The 16,485-nt window shown below is 39.0% G+C and overlaps 1 protein-coding gene across 8 annotated transcripts in view; it reads left to right on the forward strand.

Annotated features, from left to right (window-relative positions):
- ptprt (protein tyrosine phosphatase receptor type T) overlaps window positions 1–15,693 on the forward strand; it is a 334,457-nt gene extending 318,764 nt beyond the window's left edge. For all 8 annotated transcript variants that reach the window (XM_084348993.1, XM_084348986.1, XM_084348987.1 and 5 more), the window contains 4 exons: window positions 433–558; window positions 3,059–3,222; window positions 9,835–9,970; window positions 11,867–15,693. In XM_084348993.1, coding sequence (XP_084205119.1) covers window positions 433–558; window positions 3,059–3,222; window positions 9,835–9,970; window positions 11,867–11,920 — 480 coding nt within the window. In that variant the 3' untranslated portion in view covers window positions 11,921–15,693. The remainder of the gene's footprint in view (window positions 1–432; window positions 559–3,058; window positions 3,223–9,834; window positions 9,971–11,866) is intronic.
- The last annotated feature ends 792 nt before the right edge of the window (window positions 15,694–16,485 follow it).

The following is a 16,485-nucleotide window of genomic DNA, read 5'->3' on the forward strand; positions in this document are numbered from 1 at the left end:
GTCTGGCATTTTAAGTGAATAAAAACCTGCTTCTAGCATTCTTTATCTTGTGTGTCTGGCAGGTATGTAGATGGAAACATTTATTGAAATTACAGTCCTGTTTTTATGTCGGCTTTATCTCATCTTAATCCTGCGTAGAGTATTATATTCCACATGTAGATAACTCTTTTATCTGGCCTCAGTGTGGAAGTATAAAAACTTGAAAATGGAATTCACATCCAGCCACAGAGGTGATAATCTCCATTATCAATGAAGGGAATTCATAAAAGATTTTTCTTCTTTCCAATTATTACTTGTGCTGTTAGGCTATTTGAAAGGAAATCCATGTGGATGTATCTATTAAACCTGGTAAACTTTCTTTTTCTCGCTCTTTCTCTTCCATTTCCCATCTCTTCCCTATTCTGTCTCCTTTAATCCACCTGTTTTCTACAGTTATGTATGCAGTACTGGCCAGAAAAGAGTTCGTGTTGCTACGGTCCTATTCAAGTCGAATTCATATCGGCGGACATCGACGAGGACATCATCAACCGAATCTTCAGGATCTGCAACATGGCCAGGGTACTCACAGACTCAAGCCTTCATGTTTTACACCAGATTTTGTTTAAAGCATCAGGTTTAAAATAAAAGATGTTTTAATAATAACTTTGTTGCACATATATTGAACAGTATGTGGTTCTGGTGCAAGTTTTCCTTGTGCTGTGAAATGCTGTTGAGTACACGCAGTTACAGCAGTGAAGTCCTTAAAAAAAAGGAAAGCAACTCCAACAAAGCTCACACCTCCTGACTGTATTTGAAAAACTATGCTCTTGTTAAATTAAGAGTATATGCATGATTAAATTATGGTTGTGACCTGAGGGTAGTCTTAAACGTGGGTTTGCATTCAGGGCCTCGTTCATGTACACTGAAAACACAAATGGTTTCTCGTAGACCCAATTTGAAGTCAGCGGCTACCCCCTCCCCGCTCCTTTCATTTAATTCATCCTCAACCTGACCTAGAGTGCGTCTTATCCTGAAATTTATTCAAGATTAGCAAGATTAGTTGACGAGCATTCTGGGAGACTTTAAAGTTAATGTCTTGACCCTTTCTAGTCTCACTTTTTTCTCTGCTTCTCATGTTTCGACTTGTACTGCTCCATCATGTCACATTATTACCAATTGCACTTGGTAGGTCACTTTAACCAGGATATAGCCGCTATTGCACATTAGCTAAGTGGTAAAGTACTGCAAAGAGCTGCTCACAGATACACATTACAGGGCAAAAAGTATGTGGACTTTCCTTCTGCGTGGTGGTGAACAGATAATGACTGAATTTTCATTTTTTGGTTGAACCCTTAAGTAGAAAAACAAAATGGTTTGGATTTTCCCATAAAAATAAAAAATGTCATCCTTGCCCTTTATCTGACATATAACAATAGGTAGTGGAAGGATACACCCAGGAAGACAAAGTAACAACACATGAAATGCATTTTTCATCTTCATCTGACCTTTAGCTCCCACTAAGCAGCCGACAAGATGATACTGACTATACCTCTAACACACTATAGCCGCCATGCTAACTGAGTCCTGGTTTAGAGAGAGCTCTAAAGAGACAAAGACAGTGTGGTAGGAGGTGGTGCAATAACAACAGAACATTTTTAAAACTATCCTCTCCCCGTGTCTCCATGTTCCTCCTCTTGTCCTCTGCTGCCTGTGTTCTTTTCTCACCTTTTCTTTCCCTTCACTTTCTCACTTCCATCTCCTCTTTCCTCCCCTCCTGCCTCCTCTTGTTACTCCCTTCTGATCTAATTTTCTCACCCATCCATGACGGTACAACTCTAGTGGTGCCCTATCGTCCGCATGCTCCTATAGCACTTAGTGAACTCCCCACTACCCCACTCTCTATATTCTAGCGCTCTCCCTCTCTCTCTCTCGCTCCCTCTCAAACACATCACCAGTCTAGCGTGAAATGGCTCATATCATCGGCACAACAGCACATCTCACACTGTGAGAGCAGCTCCAACCTAGCTGAGTCTGTACCACCAACCACTAAGCCATCAAATGAAGAGGAGGAGAGTGAAAGAGCAGGAAGGAGAAATTTGAGATTTGAGAGAGAGAAGGGGAAAAGAGGAAAACATAAAGAGTGATGAAGGTGGAAGGAAAAAAAAGATTGAGGCAAAGAAAAAGTTTGAAATGGGAGTTGATTGGAAGAAAGGATGAAACGGGAGAGAAGGAAGGAAGTTGACTAGAAATGGGAAAGCAGGTATACTGGAGAGAGAGAGAGAAAGAAATGGAGGAAAATGTGTGTAAGTGTCAACGTGTGTTGCAAACCTCACAGTAAATCAGTCTGACAGTGATGGCGGGCTTTGGTATTTGAGGTGGTGGATGCCAACCGCCTCGGGCCAGATGACTGAAAACATTTTGTCTGCCATGAAATTGAATTAAACATTACAAGATGTCCTCTTTGAGTCCAATCCGATTCCTTTAAAAAGGCATTTTCCTCAGAAACAAGAACAAATTGGAGAACAACAGCGTGCTAACACATGAAAAGTGCTTTATTGTCAGCTGAGTCTATCATTAGCAAATGAGACCGCCACTGAGAAGAATAGCAGCTTCTGCATAAAACCACACTGTGTTTTGATATCTTAGTCGTCCAGAAACTTGCCAAAAAACAGAAGGAAGCTCAGATAAAACTCTCAAAATGTTCACTGATGAAGAAGACATGTCCTTCCTTCCACTATCTAACTTGTTCACCAGCTTCGGTTAACATTAAAAGCAAACCCTTAGACTACATTTATGTCTTTAAGATGATTTGACTGTGGTCCACGTCAGACTACACGTTGAATCCTTTCCAATCAAAGCTTGGTTCAACAAGGTTTTGGCAGGAGGGGACAGAGACAGACATCTGAGTCATAAATGTCAACAGACGGCTTCGTCAGAATAGGACAGAGAAAGATAATAATGCTTACGTGCTATCCTTTCCATTTAGACGCCTTAATCAAAATAATTACTGCTTGATCTTCATTGTGATGATGACAGCTGTGGTGATAAAAATCCTAATTCGTCACTCGTCTCTCTCCAGCCACAGGACGGTTACCGCCTGGTGCAGCACTTCCAGTTCATTGGCTGGCCGGCCTACAGGGACACGCCTCTCTCCAAACGCTCCATCCTCCAGTTGGTCAGGAGGTTGGCGAAGTGGCAGGAGCAGTACGACGGAGGAGACGGGAGGACTGTGGTTCACTGCCTGTAAGTTCAACACACGCACACAACACACGTATTCCAAAAGCTGTAATGAAATAGTAAGAAGTGGGTTAAAGGAGGACGGAAACAAATGCTGTTCACTGGAATGATAGATCAAGATAAAACTACAGAAGAACAAACGGTGTGTGTGTGTGAAAGATGTTGAGAGAGGCTTAACAATGACGAAGTACTCGGAAAGAACACACATATACGACAAAACGCTTGAAACAAACGGGCTCACAGTCACAGAAACATAAAGACACACACACACAAACCTTTGAGATGATATATACAATATATGGTGTTTGTAGACTCATCCATTGTTCTCTGCTGGCTCGTTCTTTCATGCTTTATTTTCCCCCGCTGATCTGTCAGACATACAGATGGTCTGAGCTCAACATTTATCTCAGTTCAGGTGCGTCTGAAGTGAACTATGAGGAAGACAAACACACAGCAGGTGGTCTGAAAAGTTTAAAAGGACGATTCATAACAGAAGGTACAAATTTATTGTAGTTTGATAACAATGTCAGCTTAGCTCATAACTACAAATGAGTTAGTTGAAGATATATAACAGATTGCCTGCACAACAAGACCTGCACATTTAAGTATTTATATTATATCTAGCCTTATTTAAAGGGTAACTCCACCAGTTTGTAGTGTTTGTACATGTCTTGGGGAGTACTTCTAGTATACTTCTGCATATGTGAAAAGCCTTTTGTGGCTCCAGAGGAAGCTGGAAGCAATCTGATGTATGTTGGACTCGTAATGGGCAGTTTAGAAGCAAATGATCAAAACTGATACTGCAGAACCAGAGATATCGCCATTTTTATTACATGCATTCTTCTTCCTTTGGAGCCTACGTTACCCACAATGCAACTTAGCCGCCGAGTTACATCACTGGAGACAGTTTTATCAGATTACAATAGGATTCCCCTGGAAACACTGAAGGCTTTATACTACTTTATTTCCACAAATGCAGTAAGACTCTCCAAGGCCTGTTTGCAAAAAAGATATAAAAACAATAAAATGATTACACACACGTACATGTGTGTGTATTGTTTCTGACTATATGTTGGTGGTGCACACACACACAGAGACGCTGCTCCGCTCCATACAGCTCGTATCTGAGCAGAACAAATGAAGCTGATAATGAGGGGGGGAAACAGAGGCTGTAAAATCTATAGACGAGAGATTACAGGGGACTTCACTAACAACAACACACGAACACTAACACACCAAACATTGCCTCAAGCGCATCACTGGTGCTCATCCAATCAGCATCCTCTGTCACAGCTCATTGGGCCAATCAGAATTGGCATTGATTTGTTTTTTCTAGCTGCTGTGAGGTTCTTTTTGCTCTCAGTGTGATTTCTGAAAGAGAGTTTGAGATACAAGCTGTTTTCATTGAACGTGCTAAAAAAATCAGAAATTCATATCTTAAATCATTCTGAATTATTTCTTAATAGGCAATTTTAAAGATTTCCATAGATTGTATGCTACTAACTAAAGAAGTCAGTCACCTTGTGTACACAGTAGTCATTTTTAAATTTCTTATGAAATCACATGTCAGTCAATACTATGGCAGCTGCGCAATCACTACCTTGTTTTCAGCTGCAGGGCCCAAATAGTTTGCCCCCAACTAAAATAGAAACAGCAGCAGTCAGTATCTGTGGACGCCCCGAGGGTCAAGTGAAGATTTTTTTATTTATTTTTTCTGGTGATCCATATTATTTTAATCTCTGATTTAAACTGTTTCCTCTCCTGTGTTTATGACTTGAGAACTTTCTAAGTTCCTTATTTTTTTCCATCTGTGAAAACATCTGGAGAAAAACTTTATTTTTTTTTACGAGTGAAACCAAGTTGGAAAAAAACATTTTTTTTATTTTTTTTTCTTCCCCCCTGTGTGTGAAACCAAATGAAAAACGAATTTCAGGAGAATGTGTGGACCTGAGTGAAATTTGGTTTTGGTTTTATTTCCCAGCAGAATTTTTTTTCTATGTGTGAATCTGAATGAAAAATCAGAAGGAAGCAACATGTGTGAAGCGAAGATTTTTTTTTTTCTCATGAAATATTTTTTTTTTTGTTCATCGGTGAAACTGAGTGCACAAAGAAAGTTCAAGCAGGAAGAAAAAAAACTTTATCATATATCAGAGTTAGGCCATTTCTGACTTGCTTATAATTCACAATATTCCACCTGTGACGGCAGATTAGCACCAATTATAACACATCCCTCGCCAAAAGGAAGACATGACAGTAATGTTACATAACCTGTGTGTTTAGTGTGCACGGAGAAATTAAACTAAAACTAAAATTATACTTTTTGTCCTATTCAGAACATGAGGTAGTGGTGCACTTCAGCCTATTGTGGTCAACATTTGTATTACAAAAAGAAACAAAAAAAGAAAGAAATTCTCCAGCCAAATTTTTTTTTCCGCCCAGTTTCACTCACATTTTGTGTTTCCAGAAATGAAAATTAAAAAAAAAAAATCTTGGGAATTTTTTGTTAATAAAAAATCCATGTTTTTCTCAGATGGGGAAAAAAAAATACAGAACTTAGAAAGATTATGCTGGCAAAACCTTTTTTTTTCCCTACTTAGTTTTACACGTGATTTTTTAATTTTTTTTCCCTGCAGAAAAAAAAAACATCTTTGGAAAAAAAAAAAAAAATATTTCAGCCTCCAGAAAAGTTAAAACAAAATAAAACATTTTTTTACTTGGTTTCACGTGGGTGGGTGGGATTCCACGTTTTCACAGATGGAAAAAAAGGGTTTGCTAGGAAAACATTTCAAAGTTCCTTTTTTTTTCCATCTGTGAAAACATGTGGGCTCAATTTTAAGTGTTTGTCAATGTAATTCTCATTTTGACCTCATACGTCTCCTTAATTAAAAAAAAAAAATAAAATACAAAAATCTCCTGAATTTTACCGATTTCTTTTTTTCCCAAATGTTTTCACAGATGGAAAAATAAATAAGAAAGTATAAAATAATAGAGAAAGTAATTTAGATCAGACTTGGAAAATGGATCACCAGAAAAAAGAAAATCCTCACCTGCCCCTCAGGGCTGCATGTTGAAAATAAAATGACTGGCTGATCTTGACTCAACTGTTAACGCTTATATACAGAATCAATGGTTAATCTTCTGGTGTCATATGGGAATATAGATGGTGACAGTGATACATATCCCTTCTATGACCCCCAGTTTAAATCAATACGCTTAGCTATTGATATTTCAGGCTTGACTCCTCTTATATGTGCATCAGTTATTTTTCAATAAAATCATAATCATAAGAAATTAAAATACTGGCATGAATATCACAATTTGGGAGCAAATGCTTTGGGTGTAGTTGCCCCACCCTACCCGACCCGCTAACATCACTGCTACGCTCAACATCAGTAAATGTAACTGACGGGATGCAGGCTTTCTCTGCCTCTGGGTAAAGGCAGCTACACTGGCTAATCAGCCCCAGCTATTGATTTCACAGACTAAGTAATACCAGAGATAAAGAGAAACATGATGGTTCAATCAGTAGCTGGTGAAAATGGATTATTTTCCTGCTCTTCACTTGTCCTGGAGGTTGGAGTCTGATGGGTCTTTAATGCTGACTACATGTCTCATTTTCAGTGAATCACACGGGGGGGAAGCTGTTAGAGAATATTGAGGAGCGGCACACTGACAACAGCATCATGTGCTGTATTTATTTATATAGATATGTATTTCAGATGGTGAAGAACGAATAGTGTGCTGTCTTGTCCCCAACGATCTCTAATATATTCACAGCATGTAGCAGTTCACATCTGAAAAATGTGGCTCCAAGTATTTCATAAACACCTTGAGTCTAATTTATCTGATAATTCCTCTCTCTCACAAAGCATCTGTCATCGAGCTTTAGTGTGCACATGATTTAGCTCTGAAAGAAAGGCAGATATTCTGGGTAATAATTCTGCTGTTCAGCGTTGGTTCTTCTCTTCCAAATACTGCATGTTTGGCTAACTTGGTGATTTGTTTTTAAAGCCTGTATCACCGAGCTCACCGTTTTATGACAGGTACGATGCCAAATCTATGAAGATAAGAACTTTGATAAGCTGAAATCTTCCTTTAACCATTTTGCCAAGCGAGAGAAAAGTACAACAACAATTTTAAGAAAGTCGGTATGCTGCGTATCCTCAATGTTTTAACGTCATCATCAGTATTGGCTTCAGCTGATGCTTGTTAGTGTCTTTTACATGAGCTGGAACATGTTATGGTTACTGGTTGACCTTCGGATGGTGAAGTTAATAAACTTAACAAACTGTGAAAGCTGCTCTGACCCTCAGTAGAACTTGAGTCTTGGCCTGTCTTGATTTTATTGGGTTTGCTGGTTGTTCTTCAGTAATTAGGTTTCATGCATTTTAGCCCCTAAGATGTATCTGACAGCACTAATGTAAAATGTATGTACTCTCATTTCCAGATCGAGGGCAGGAATACCTTTGCATTTTAAGTTTTTATCTCAAACGCAGCGTAACGAAAACCAGTGGTGCTGTCTCCCGTTTCAAAACAGATTTACACATTTGTATGTAAAAAAAAATGCAACAAACCTGAAAATTAGTCGTTTTAAATGATCGGTCCAGTGATACACTCTGCTTGTTTTAACATTCCTCACCACTTTTGGACGCATTCATTTGTAGTCCTTCAGCAAAAGTAATTAGTCAATAAAATCCAGAAAATTGACTAATCTGATGCCATCTAAGCTGCAGCGGTCCTGGCATTGTAAATGCAGAGTAGCTGCATTAGCAGTAGACAGTGGGTGAATTTCATGACGGCTGCCACTCCACCTCTCAGCGCCTGAATGTTTTATTCAGTCAGAATGCTGAAGGAATTCAGCTGGAACCAGTCGAGACGGGAAAGTCTGGAGCTCTTTTCATGGCGGGAGGTCTGACTGCTGACTGGCAGAGCACTGACTGCTGATCGGGCCACATTGCCTGTAAACACACAATATATACACACAAATATGTTTGCGTCACTCCACCTTTTGTCCATTACAGCTCGTTAGCCCCTGAAAAAGTGAACACATCCATTCAGATGTCTTAAATCCATTAGTAGGGCTCATGTTTCTTTAGCTGCATGCAGAGACAGGTCTCTTTGTTCTGCATGTTCACTCTGTCACTTCCTGTCAGTCTTTGTCTCATTTAGCCTTTTCGAAAACTTTCATTGTTGGACTTGTTTCACTTTAGTTTGCTTAAAAAGAAAAAAAATCAAATGTCAAATTTGACATTCTGGAACTTGTATGCACTCTGCAAACTTTAATCCCACTTTTACAAACATAGTCAGGCTTTGTGTATAATTATTTTTTTGTGTTACAGTTTGCACTATTTTGCCCAAAGAAAAATGGTGTTTTGTTTGTATTGAAGTTTGAATCTTAAGTGAAATGTTAATGTCAGAAAAATTACTTATTTTTCATGAAATGTCACAAAGTAAGACGGTTTAAGGAGCAGTTCCGGTGGTTAGCATGTTAAAACTAATCAGTACCTGTTCCTGGTTTAGGACAGCAGGTGTTCGGGTATTTGATAATTGATTTAAAGACAATCATCAATCAGAATATCATTAGATTACAAAAGCAGGCATGAAGCTGCACACACATAAACACACAGAAGGTTTTTTATTCAAATGTAGTAGACTAAATTTGGATTTGCCCACTGTTGTCAAAGATCACAGATGATGACGGTTCAGAGACGCCAACATAAATCAATAGCACCCTGTATATGCTCTGACTCCTCTAACTGGACGCAGACAAGTACACTTGTCAATACTTATAGCAACATTATGAAACTTTTTTTTCCTTAAAATAACAAGTTCAAAACCAATTTTTATGGTACAGTGTCTTGTAATATGGTGAACCGTGTCTCTATCACTTGTTTCTGCACTGTGTAACTTCAGTGAGTTTCAGTGGTTTGAGGTGAGAATTAAAGTTAACGTAAAAATAAAACGTTCAAAATCCACAAAACATTTCTGGAGCTTCACATCCCCAAAATTTTTGCCAAAATTCACTTGGTAGTACGCTCTCAAAAGGCCAAAGGCTAAAAAGGTTTTCCTTTCTGAACAGAAAGCCCGTCCTCCTCCACACAACCAAACACCGATATACATACAGTCACGGCTGAGAAACAAATTTTGCCTTTCATAACCGGTTTTATTAAAATCCACTGAAATGTTTCTGAGTTCAGGGTTCAGAGGTTTCAAGGGCGATTTTGAAAAGCTGACACAAACAACCTCAACACAGCAGCTGCAACTAAGTAGTGACAGGAGAATAACTCAGAGGAGAAGAAAAATGCTTGAAAGGAAACATTAAATTTCACGATAAACACGTTTTTAAAAGCATGACTCCCACGGTGATAAAAGGGGAAAATCAAGTCCTGCTGTTCTGTAAAGGAGGAGAGTGAACCGCTCCAACTTCAAAGCAGCTCGTCCAGAAAGACTAGAGGTGTTTCCCAATCCCACTGTTTCTTTCTCTGATCAGCAAGATGATTTTGGCGTACTCACCTAGGTTTCCAGGAGGATGATGATGATGATGATGATGTGTGATGATGAAGATCTTGTCTTCTCCTTCTTTCCTTCCTCCCTCCTCCTCCTCCCCCTCCCCTACAGTACCGGCGGAGGGCGTTCTGGAACGTTCTGTGCCATCTGCAGCATCAACGAGATGATCCAGCAGCAGAACATCGTGGATGTTTTCCACACCGTCAAAACACTGAGGAACAACAAGACTAATATGGTGGAGACTATGGTGAGGACTCGTCACACACACACACACACACACACACATTTTATAGCCAGCCAGAGGCAGGAAATCTAATGTATGAATGCATTAAAAAGTTATTATCATAGCATATGAAGTATCAGAGATAAATGTGACAGCTACTTGACATTTAGACGTTAGATCATATTGTCCAAGATGTTCCCAGCAAGTAATGTTTAAACTACAGAAGCCCTGAGGGGCAACTGAAGATTTTATTTTTCTGGTGATCGATTTTCTGATCTAAAATGTTTTCACTCAGTTTCACACATGAAAAAATAAAATCTCCTCGAGGAAAACAAACAAAAAAAAAGAATCCCCACTTGGTTTCATACTTTTTCTCCTTTGGTTCAACACGTGAATATTGTTTTTACCTTCCTGAAAAGTTTTTTCACACAAAAAAACAAATTCTCTCCCATGTTTTCTTTTCCACTCAGTTTCAGTTTCAGCTTTGTGATTTTTGTCATCCTGACATTTTTTTTCATGTGTTTTGACAGATTGAAAAACACATTGTGAAACTTTTTTCCCCACCAGTTCTCAAATCATAAACACAGAAGAGGAAACAATTTAGATCAGACTTATAAAATGGATCACCAGAGAAAAAAAAAAAAAAAAAAAAAAATCTTGCCCCTCAGGGCTTCTGTATTATATTGATGCAGAGTGACACTTTGTGCAGGAAATCGTTAAGTCAAAGGATCTTGGGAGCCTTGTAATATTTTACATCTTAAGGAAACAATACAATAAGTGCTTGTTTTTGGCCTGTGGCCAAGCATCAAGCTTCAGTTACGGAGCCCCCCAAGGGAAAAAGTTTGGGCAGACCTCATACAGTACAGTGTACATTCATAAATATGCATGTGCCGTTTACCGTACACAAAATACCAAAGTTCACTCGGAAGTCGATGTTACTGTCAGTGCAGGAGTTAGCACATCCTTTATGTCTAACTTTTGTCTAACTGGGAGTCAAAGAGACACTGAAGATGACCAGGGGAAAAATATAGAGTGAAACTAAGTCGGATAAATATGATTTTATGTTGGAGAAATAGACAAGAGTTTGTGGATGCTATCGTGCTGACCTTACTTTTGAGTCAAATTTAACTTGGATCCTTTCCAACTAGTTGAATTGTTGGGTGGTGAGCATGAACATTTTTGGGCGAACAACAGAAAAGTTTGAATACCGCCGCTACATGTCATCAGTCATAAACTGAGGATTATTAAACTTACATCACTGCCTACAGTTTCCCTTACAGGAAGGCTTTTCACACTGCACTTAACCCAGAGCTGAAAACATTCTGCCAACCTTCTTAGCCAAACAACGTGTTCACACTGACACACTCCAAAGTGGGCTAACCCTACAGTCCTCTTCTGTAGCAGGGTTAGCTCCGAGTTTGTGGTTATCCCCAGAAAACTGAGTAAACACGGGGCTAAAGTTATCCAGAGTAGACGCACCACGTTGTAGACAGCTCACCCAGGGCTGGTCAAAATGTAATGTGAATCCTATCACTATGGACTTAGGTTAACCCTGGGTTACCAGTGTGTGTGTTTGAAGAGGCTAAGTTATCACAGGGTCAACTATTAGCGCAGGGCTAAGGATAGCCCGAGGCTGACAGTATGCAGTGTGAAAAGCCTTTTTGGAGAAGAAATTCAAACTCAGAACATTTACAATATGAATACAGACTCAGAAATATATTTATTTTTTCAATACCTGAATAAACAAGCTGTTCTCAGAGGAAAATAAGATCCCCAGAACACTGTTTAAAGCTAGACAGGTGGCAGGGTCCGCCACATATAAACAAAGTGAAACAGTATGAAATTGTGTTGTGTTATTTTTAAGCGTTGCACGGGGATGTGTAGATAATAAAATGGTCGCTCGTTGTGTTCCCTCCACAGGAACAGTATAAGTTCTGCTATGAAGTGGCTTTGGAGGCGCTCAGCTCCTTCTGATTGGCTGCGGGCTGAAAATCTCTTTTCTGAATCGCCGTTGACGCTGCCTGTCATTCTCAACGCAACACCGGGACACACGACGCTCAGAACCGCTTCGTGTCGACCCGACCCCGACCTGTGAGCATGTGTGCCTGTGTGTGTGTGTGTGTGTGTGTGTGTGTGTGTGTGTGTGTGTGATTGAGAGAATGTGCACTTGACTCTGTGTGAGGGGGCATGCTTGCATATTTGAGCGCGCGTGTGTGTGTGTATCTACCTGTGTGTGCCCGTGATAACCCACACACACACACACAACATGTACAGAAGAGAAAAAAGCGACAAACACACACACCGCTGATTTTTCATGTGTGTGTTTGCTTCAGTGACACTGGGGACTTTACATGCTTGTACAAAGAAAAAAGAAAAAATGATATGTCGAAAAAAACAAAATCAGATGTTAAAAAAAAAAAGAAAGCGCCACTTTTTCCTTCTCTATCTCTCTGTCCTCTCTGCTGGGCTGTGATGTGACTATTGTACAGTACTTCCTTTTTAGATATATTCTACGCCTTGAATGTTGTCTCCCTCTGAAGGCTGGATGCACACTGGAAGATTTTAATGGGAACTTTCACATTTAGCCGAGGTTCAAATGACGCCTCGACTCCGATGTTTATCCACCCAGAGTATTTGTAGAGCGAGATGAGATGTGGATGTTTTCTGTCGATGATTCAGTCGCTGGATCAAAGCAAAAACCAACAGACACTTGTGAATATTTCTGGCTTTTTTTCTTTTGAAATCAAAAGCTGATGAATCTCCTCGCAGCTACGGCCTCTTGATTGCGTCAATGTTAAATACTAATAAGACTTGTGATCCATTAATTGGTTACAAAAAAAATTCGGAGTATGGTTTCTTTTCCTTCACACTGCATCAGATCAACAGTTTTGCTTTTACTGGGATAAAAAAAAAAAAAATGGTAACAAATACTGTAGCATGTCAGAAGCTACGATGCGTGGAGTCAATGCATGGTGATAAATAACAACAGCATCAAACAGACAAAAGAAAAACAACCCTGCCTTGCCTTTAAGACCAAACCTTGTTGTTTTTGTCTCTGCTCCTGTGTTTTCTTTACATTGGGGCTGTAAGAAGAAAAAAATCCTAAATGTTTCTGGATGGCTTTATGTGAAGTCAGTCTTGCCAAAATCTTATAGTGTGCATCCACCCTTACTGTAAATAAGATAAGACAACCACAGTCAAACAAACAAACAAACAGACAAACATCACGCACCAGGCACATTACAAACAAAGGTTCTCATTTCAAAACACTATCGCTCTACAAAGCAGTCGGTGTCATTCTCAGCGGTGGTTTTTAGTTTGGAACAAAGTCTCGTGTTAACTTCCCACAAACCCTCCGTTCAGACACGTCGTCAAAAGAATTAAGAAGTATATTTTTGCATATTGCACATTAAGCTGACGCCCACATTCAGAGTGACTTACGATGAGGAAGAAGATTGAAATTACTTTTTTTTTTTTTTAAGGAGACTTTTAGAAAGAACCTGTTTGGATTTAACTTTTGATTCTGGGTACATAACTTTTTTTTTTTTCCAACGACAAGGTCACCCTGAAGTCCAGATGAAATAACTAGAGCCCGACCGATAGTATCGCCCAATGTTCGCCTATCAAAAATAAACCAGTATCCAGTATGTTGTCTGATATGGAAACTTCATCACTTGCAGAAAAAGATGATTAAAACATTAAGTTTAATGTTTCAGTGCACTGATGCCTCCGTTATAAATCTTTGTTACAAGAGGAGCTGCGACGATTAGTTGATTAATGGATTGGTCAAAAGAAAATTAATTACCAATTATTTTGATGATTGATTAAGTATTTCAGTCATTTTTCAAGCAAGTATGTCAAACATGCCAAATTGGAATGATTTGATGCTGTTCTCGGTCAGTTGTGACAGTAAGTGAGCAGCCTTTGGGGTTTTTTGACTGTTGGTTGGATAAAGAAGCGATTGGAAGATGTAATTTTGGGCTCAGGGAACTTCTGATGAGCTTTTTCGCTATTTTTTTTCACACTTTGTAGACGAAACGTTTAATCAATTCATCGTCAAAATAATCAGCAGACTAATTGTTAATAAAAATAATCTTTAGTTGCAGCCCGAGTCACATAAATCTGCAGATATATCGATATCAGTATTTCTTTGCAGTCTTAAATTGGTACCAGCGTCAGCCTCAGAAATCCAGTATCGGTCGGGCTCTAGAAAAACTAAACATAGAGTAATTTATTCTACTTTTTCATCCATTTGTTTACGTGGTTTTGAATACTTGGTTTGACTTGAAATTGTTAAAAAAGGACGAAGAACAAACTGGGATAAATCTGTAACTGAACTCAAGATTGACCAAACCAAACTTCCTGATGTTCTGCACCTTCTGTCGAGGCAGATGGTTCATTTAAACACAGCGAGCAACATGCAGGAGAGGATCACACATTTTTTCCAGTATACTGTATATTGGTTTCAGTTAAGACTAATCTCTAAAATAATATTTCAGAATAAAGTTTCAGATCAGAATTGGACGTGGCTGACTGAGAGTAACTTTACCCATGGTGATCTGATGTTAATTAATTGGATTTAGATCAGAACTATGAGCCACGCTACGTTTAATGTTTTATATTCCTGATAGATTTCAGTGAAGGAGAATCTCCCCCCGCCGGCCATCTATCATTAAAATGACAACACAAAGACAAAGGGACAGGTCACATTTACTTTCCCTCCGCAAACAAAGCCTCGAATTTGCTTTTCACTGAGCTCGAGGAGGTGTGCAGGTTTAAAAATTAATCTCGCTGCCCGGTGTGATAGGAAATGATGTCAGTTAATGATTGACCCCAGGGTGGATGAAGGTCAACATGGCTGACAGTTCAGATGCCACTGCAGCTCAAAGAGAGGGACTTAATGAGAATCATACCGCTGACTTCAGCTTCCCATCGTCTCCTCATTCGACCAGACTTTAAACTTTCATATTTCCCTTAAGAGACGTGAGGAAGACTAAACAACAAGCTCATTTTAAAGACTCTTATTTTAGCGTCTGTGTTGATATTTAGGGATTCGTTGGCAAAGAAGACACCAAATTAAGGGCTTCATTTTCAAACATCGCGGACGTGTCACTGAAACTAAAGACGGAAGCACTTTTCTAATCAAATCAAAAATGATTCTAACCCATTATTTCATTTATTTTACGTCAACAACTCATACCAATAGATGTCAGTGTCAGGAGACAGTCGATCACTGAGTTTGGAACGACACTTCACAAAGGTGGAGGTCGATCTCTGGTAACATTTGTTTAGTTAGTAAAGTGTCAATGCTTTTGGCCAGAACCGACATACTTGTGGCAAAATGTTGTGGCAAACTGTTCAGTCTGCGCTTACGTTTTATTTGTTTGCTGGAGTCCAGTCAGGCTCGTTAATGGACCTATAAAGACAAAGACAGTAAGAGTGTTGTATTGAAGACGATGTGAATGCCAGAAATGTTTTTCTTTTGTTTTTTTCCACTAAGGCTTTATTTTATTGGCTTGGTTCATGGCCGTTCATCTGTATTATATATTTTGTTTGTTTTCTTTTTTTGGATTTGTTTTTTTGTTTGTTTTTTTTGTCTTGAATTTGTACATTTCTTTTGTATAATTATTATTCTGATGATTATTTGTCTAGCAAAGTGTTGTTTAGATCTGGTGATGCCATTACCATTGGTTGTTTAGTTGTTTGAAATGTGGTTAACATGAAATAAAAGGGACCAAAATGTTGAATGTGATCTCACGTCTCTCTTTTCAGCCTCTGATTCTGATTCAATTAACATCCTATCTATTAATCTGAGGGATCTGATCGACACAACATCCTATAGCTCTTAAAGGAACAGTTGAAAATGAATGAATGAAAATTCAGTCATTATCTGCTCACCAACATGTAAATGGAAGAATTGGGTGAAGTTTCTGCATCAACAAAACACTTCTGGAGCTTTTTGCAGCAAAATAGCATTCCAGTATTCTCCTCAACATCTGAATTAGATGGGAACTTGTTTTAAAACATTATGAACCATTGCAAAAAACACAAAATGAAAATGGTTTTCAATAGCTGTCCAAGTAAACGGAAGCCCAGAGATGATGAATGATGAAATCTCTGTCTGGGTGAATGTAAACAAGCAGCATGACAGTGAAAATATGGTCTTTATATTAAGAGTTTGACATCAGGTGAAGCCTGTCCATCCACTGTGACTGTGTGTGAACACCAAGCATCAATAACTTAACACAATGGAGTGGAGCTTTGAATAATAAAGGCTCAGCTTTAGCATCAAACAAGATCTGGTGTAGTGACTCTACGGACCAGATCATGTCGAACTCATCCACAGAGTGCTTTTTTTCAATCTATACAGATGTAATACAACAAAAATAGTCCCTCCACCTCTGGTTCATGTTTTTTTTATATATATATCGGGGGCCTTAATTGTTGTTATTGACCTTGTTGTTCGCTGACGTCCCTGGATAAGTTTCCATCATCGATTCCAGCGTGAAGAAGGGACGACACGGGATGAGAGCGATGAT

This window comes from Pagrus pagrus, assembly GCF_965226575.1.
Source record: "Pagrus pagrus genome assembly, chromosome: 3".
In the NCBI taxonomy this organism is placed as follows: Eukaryota; Metazoa; Chordata; class Actinopteri; order Spariformes; family Sparidae; genus Pagrus; species Pagrus pagrus.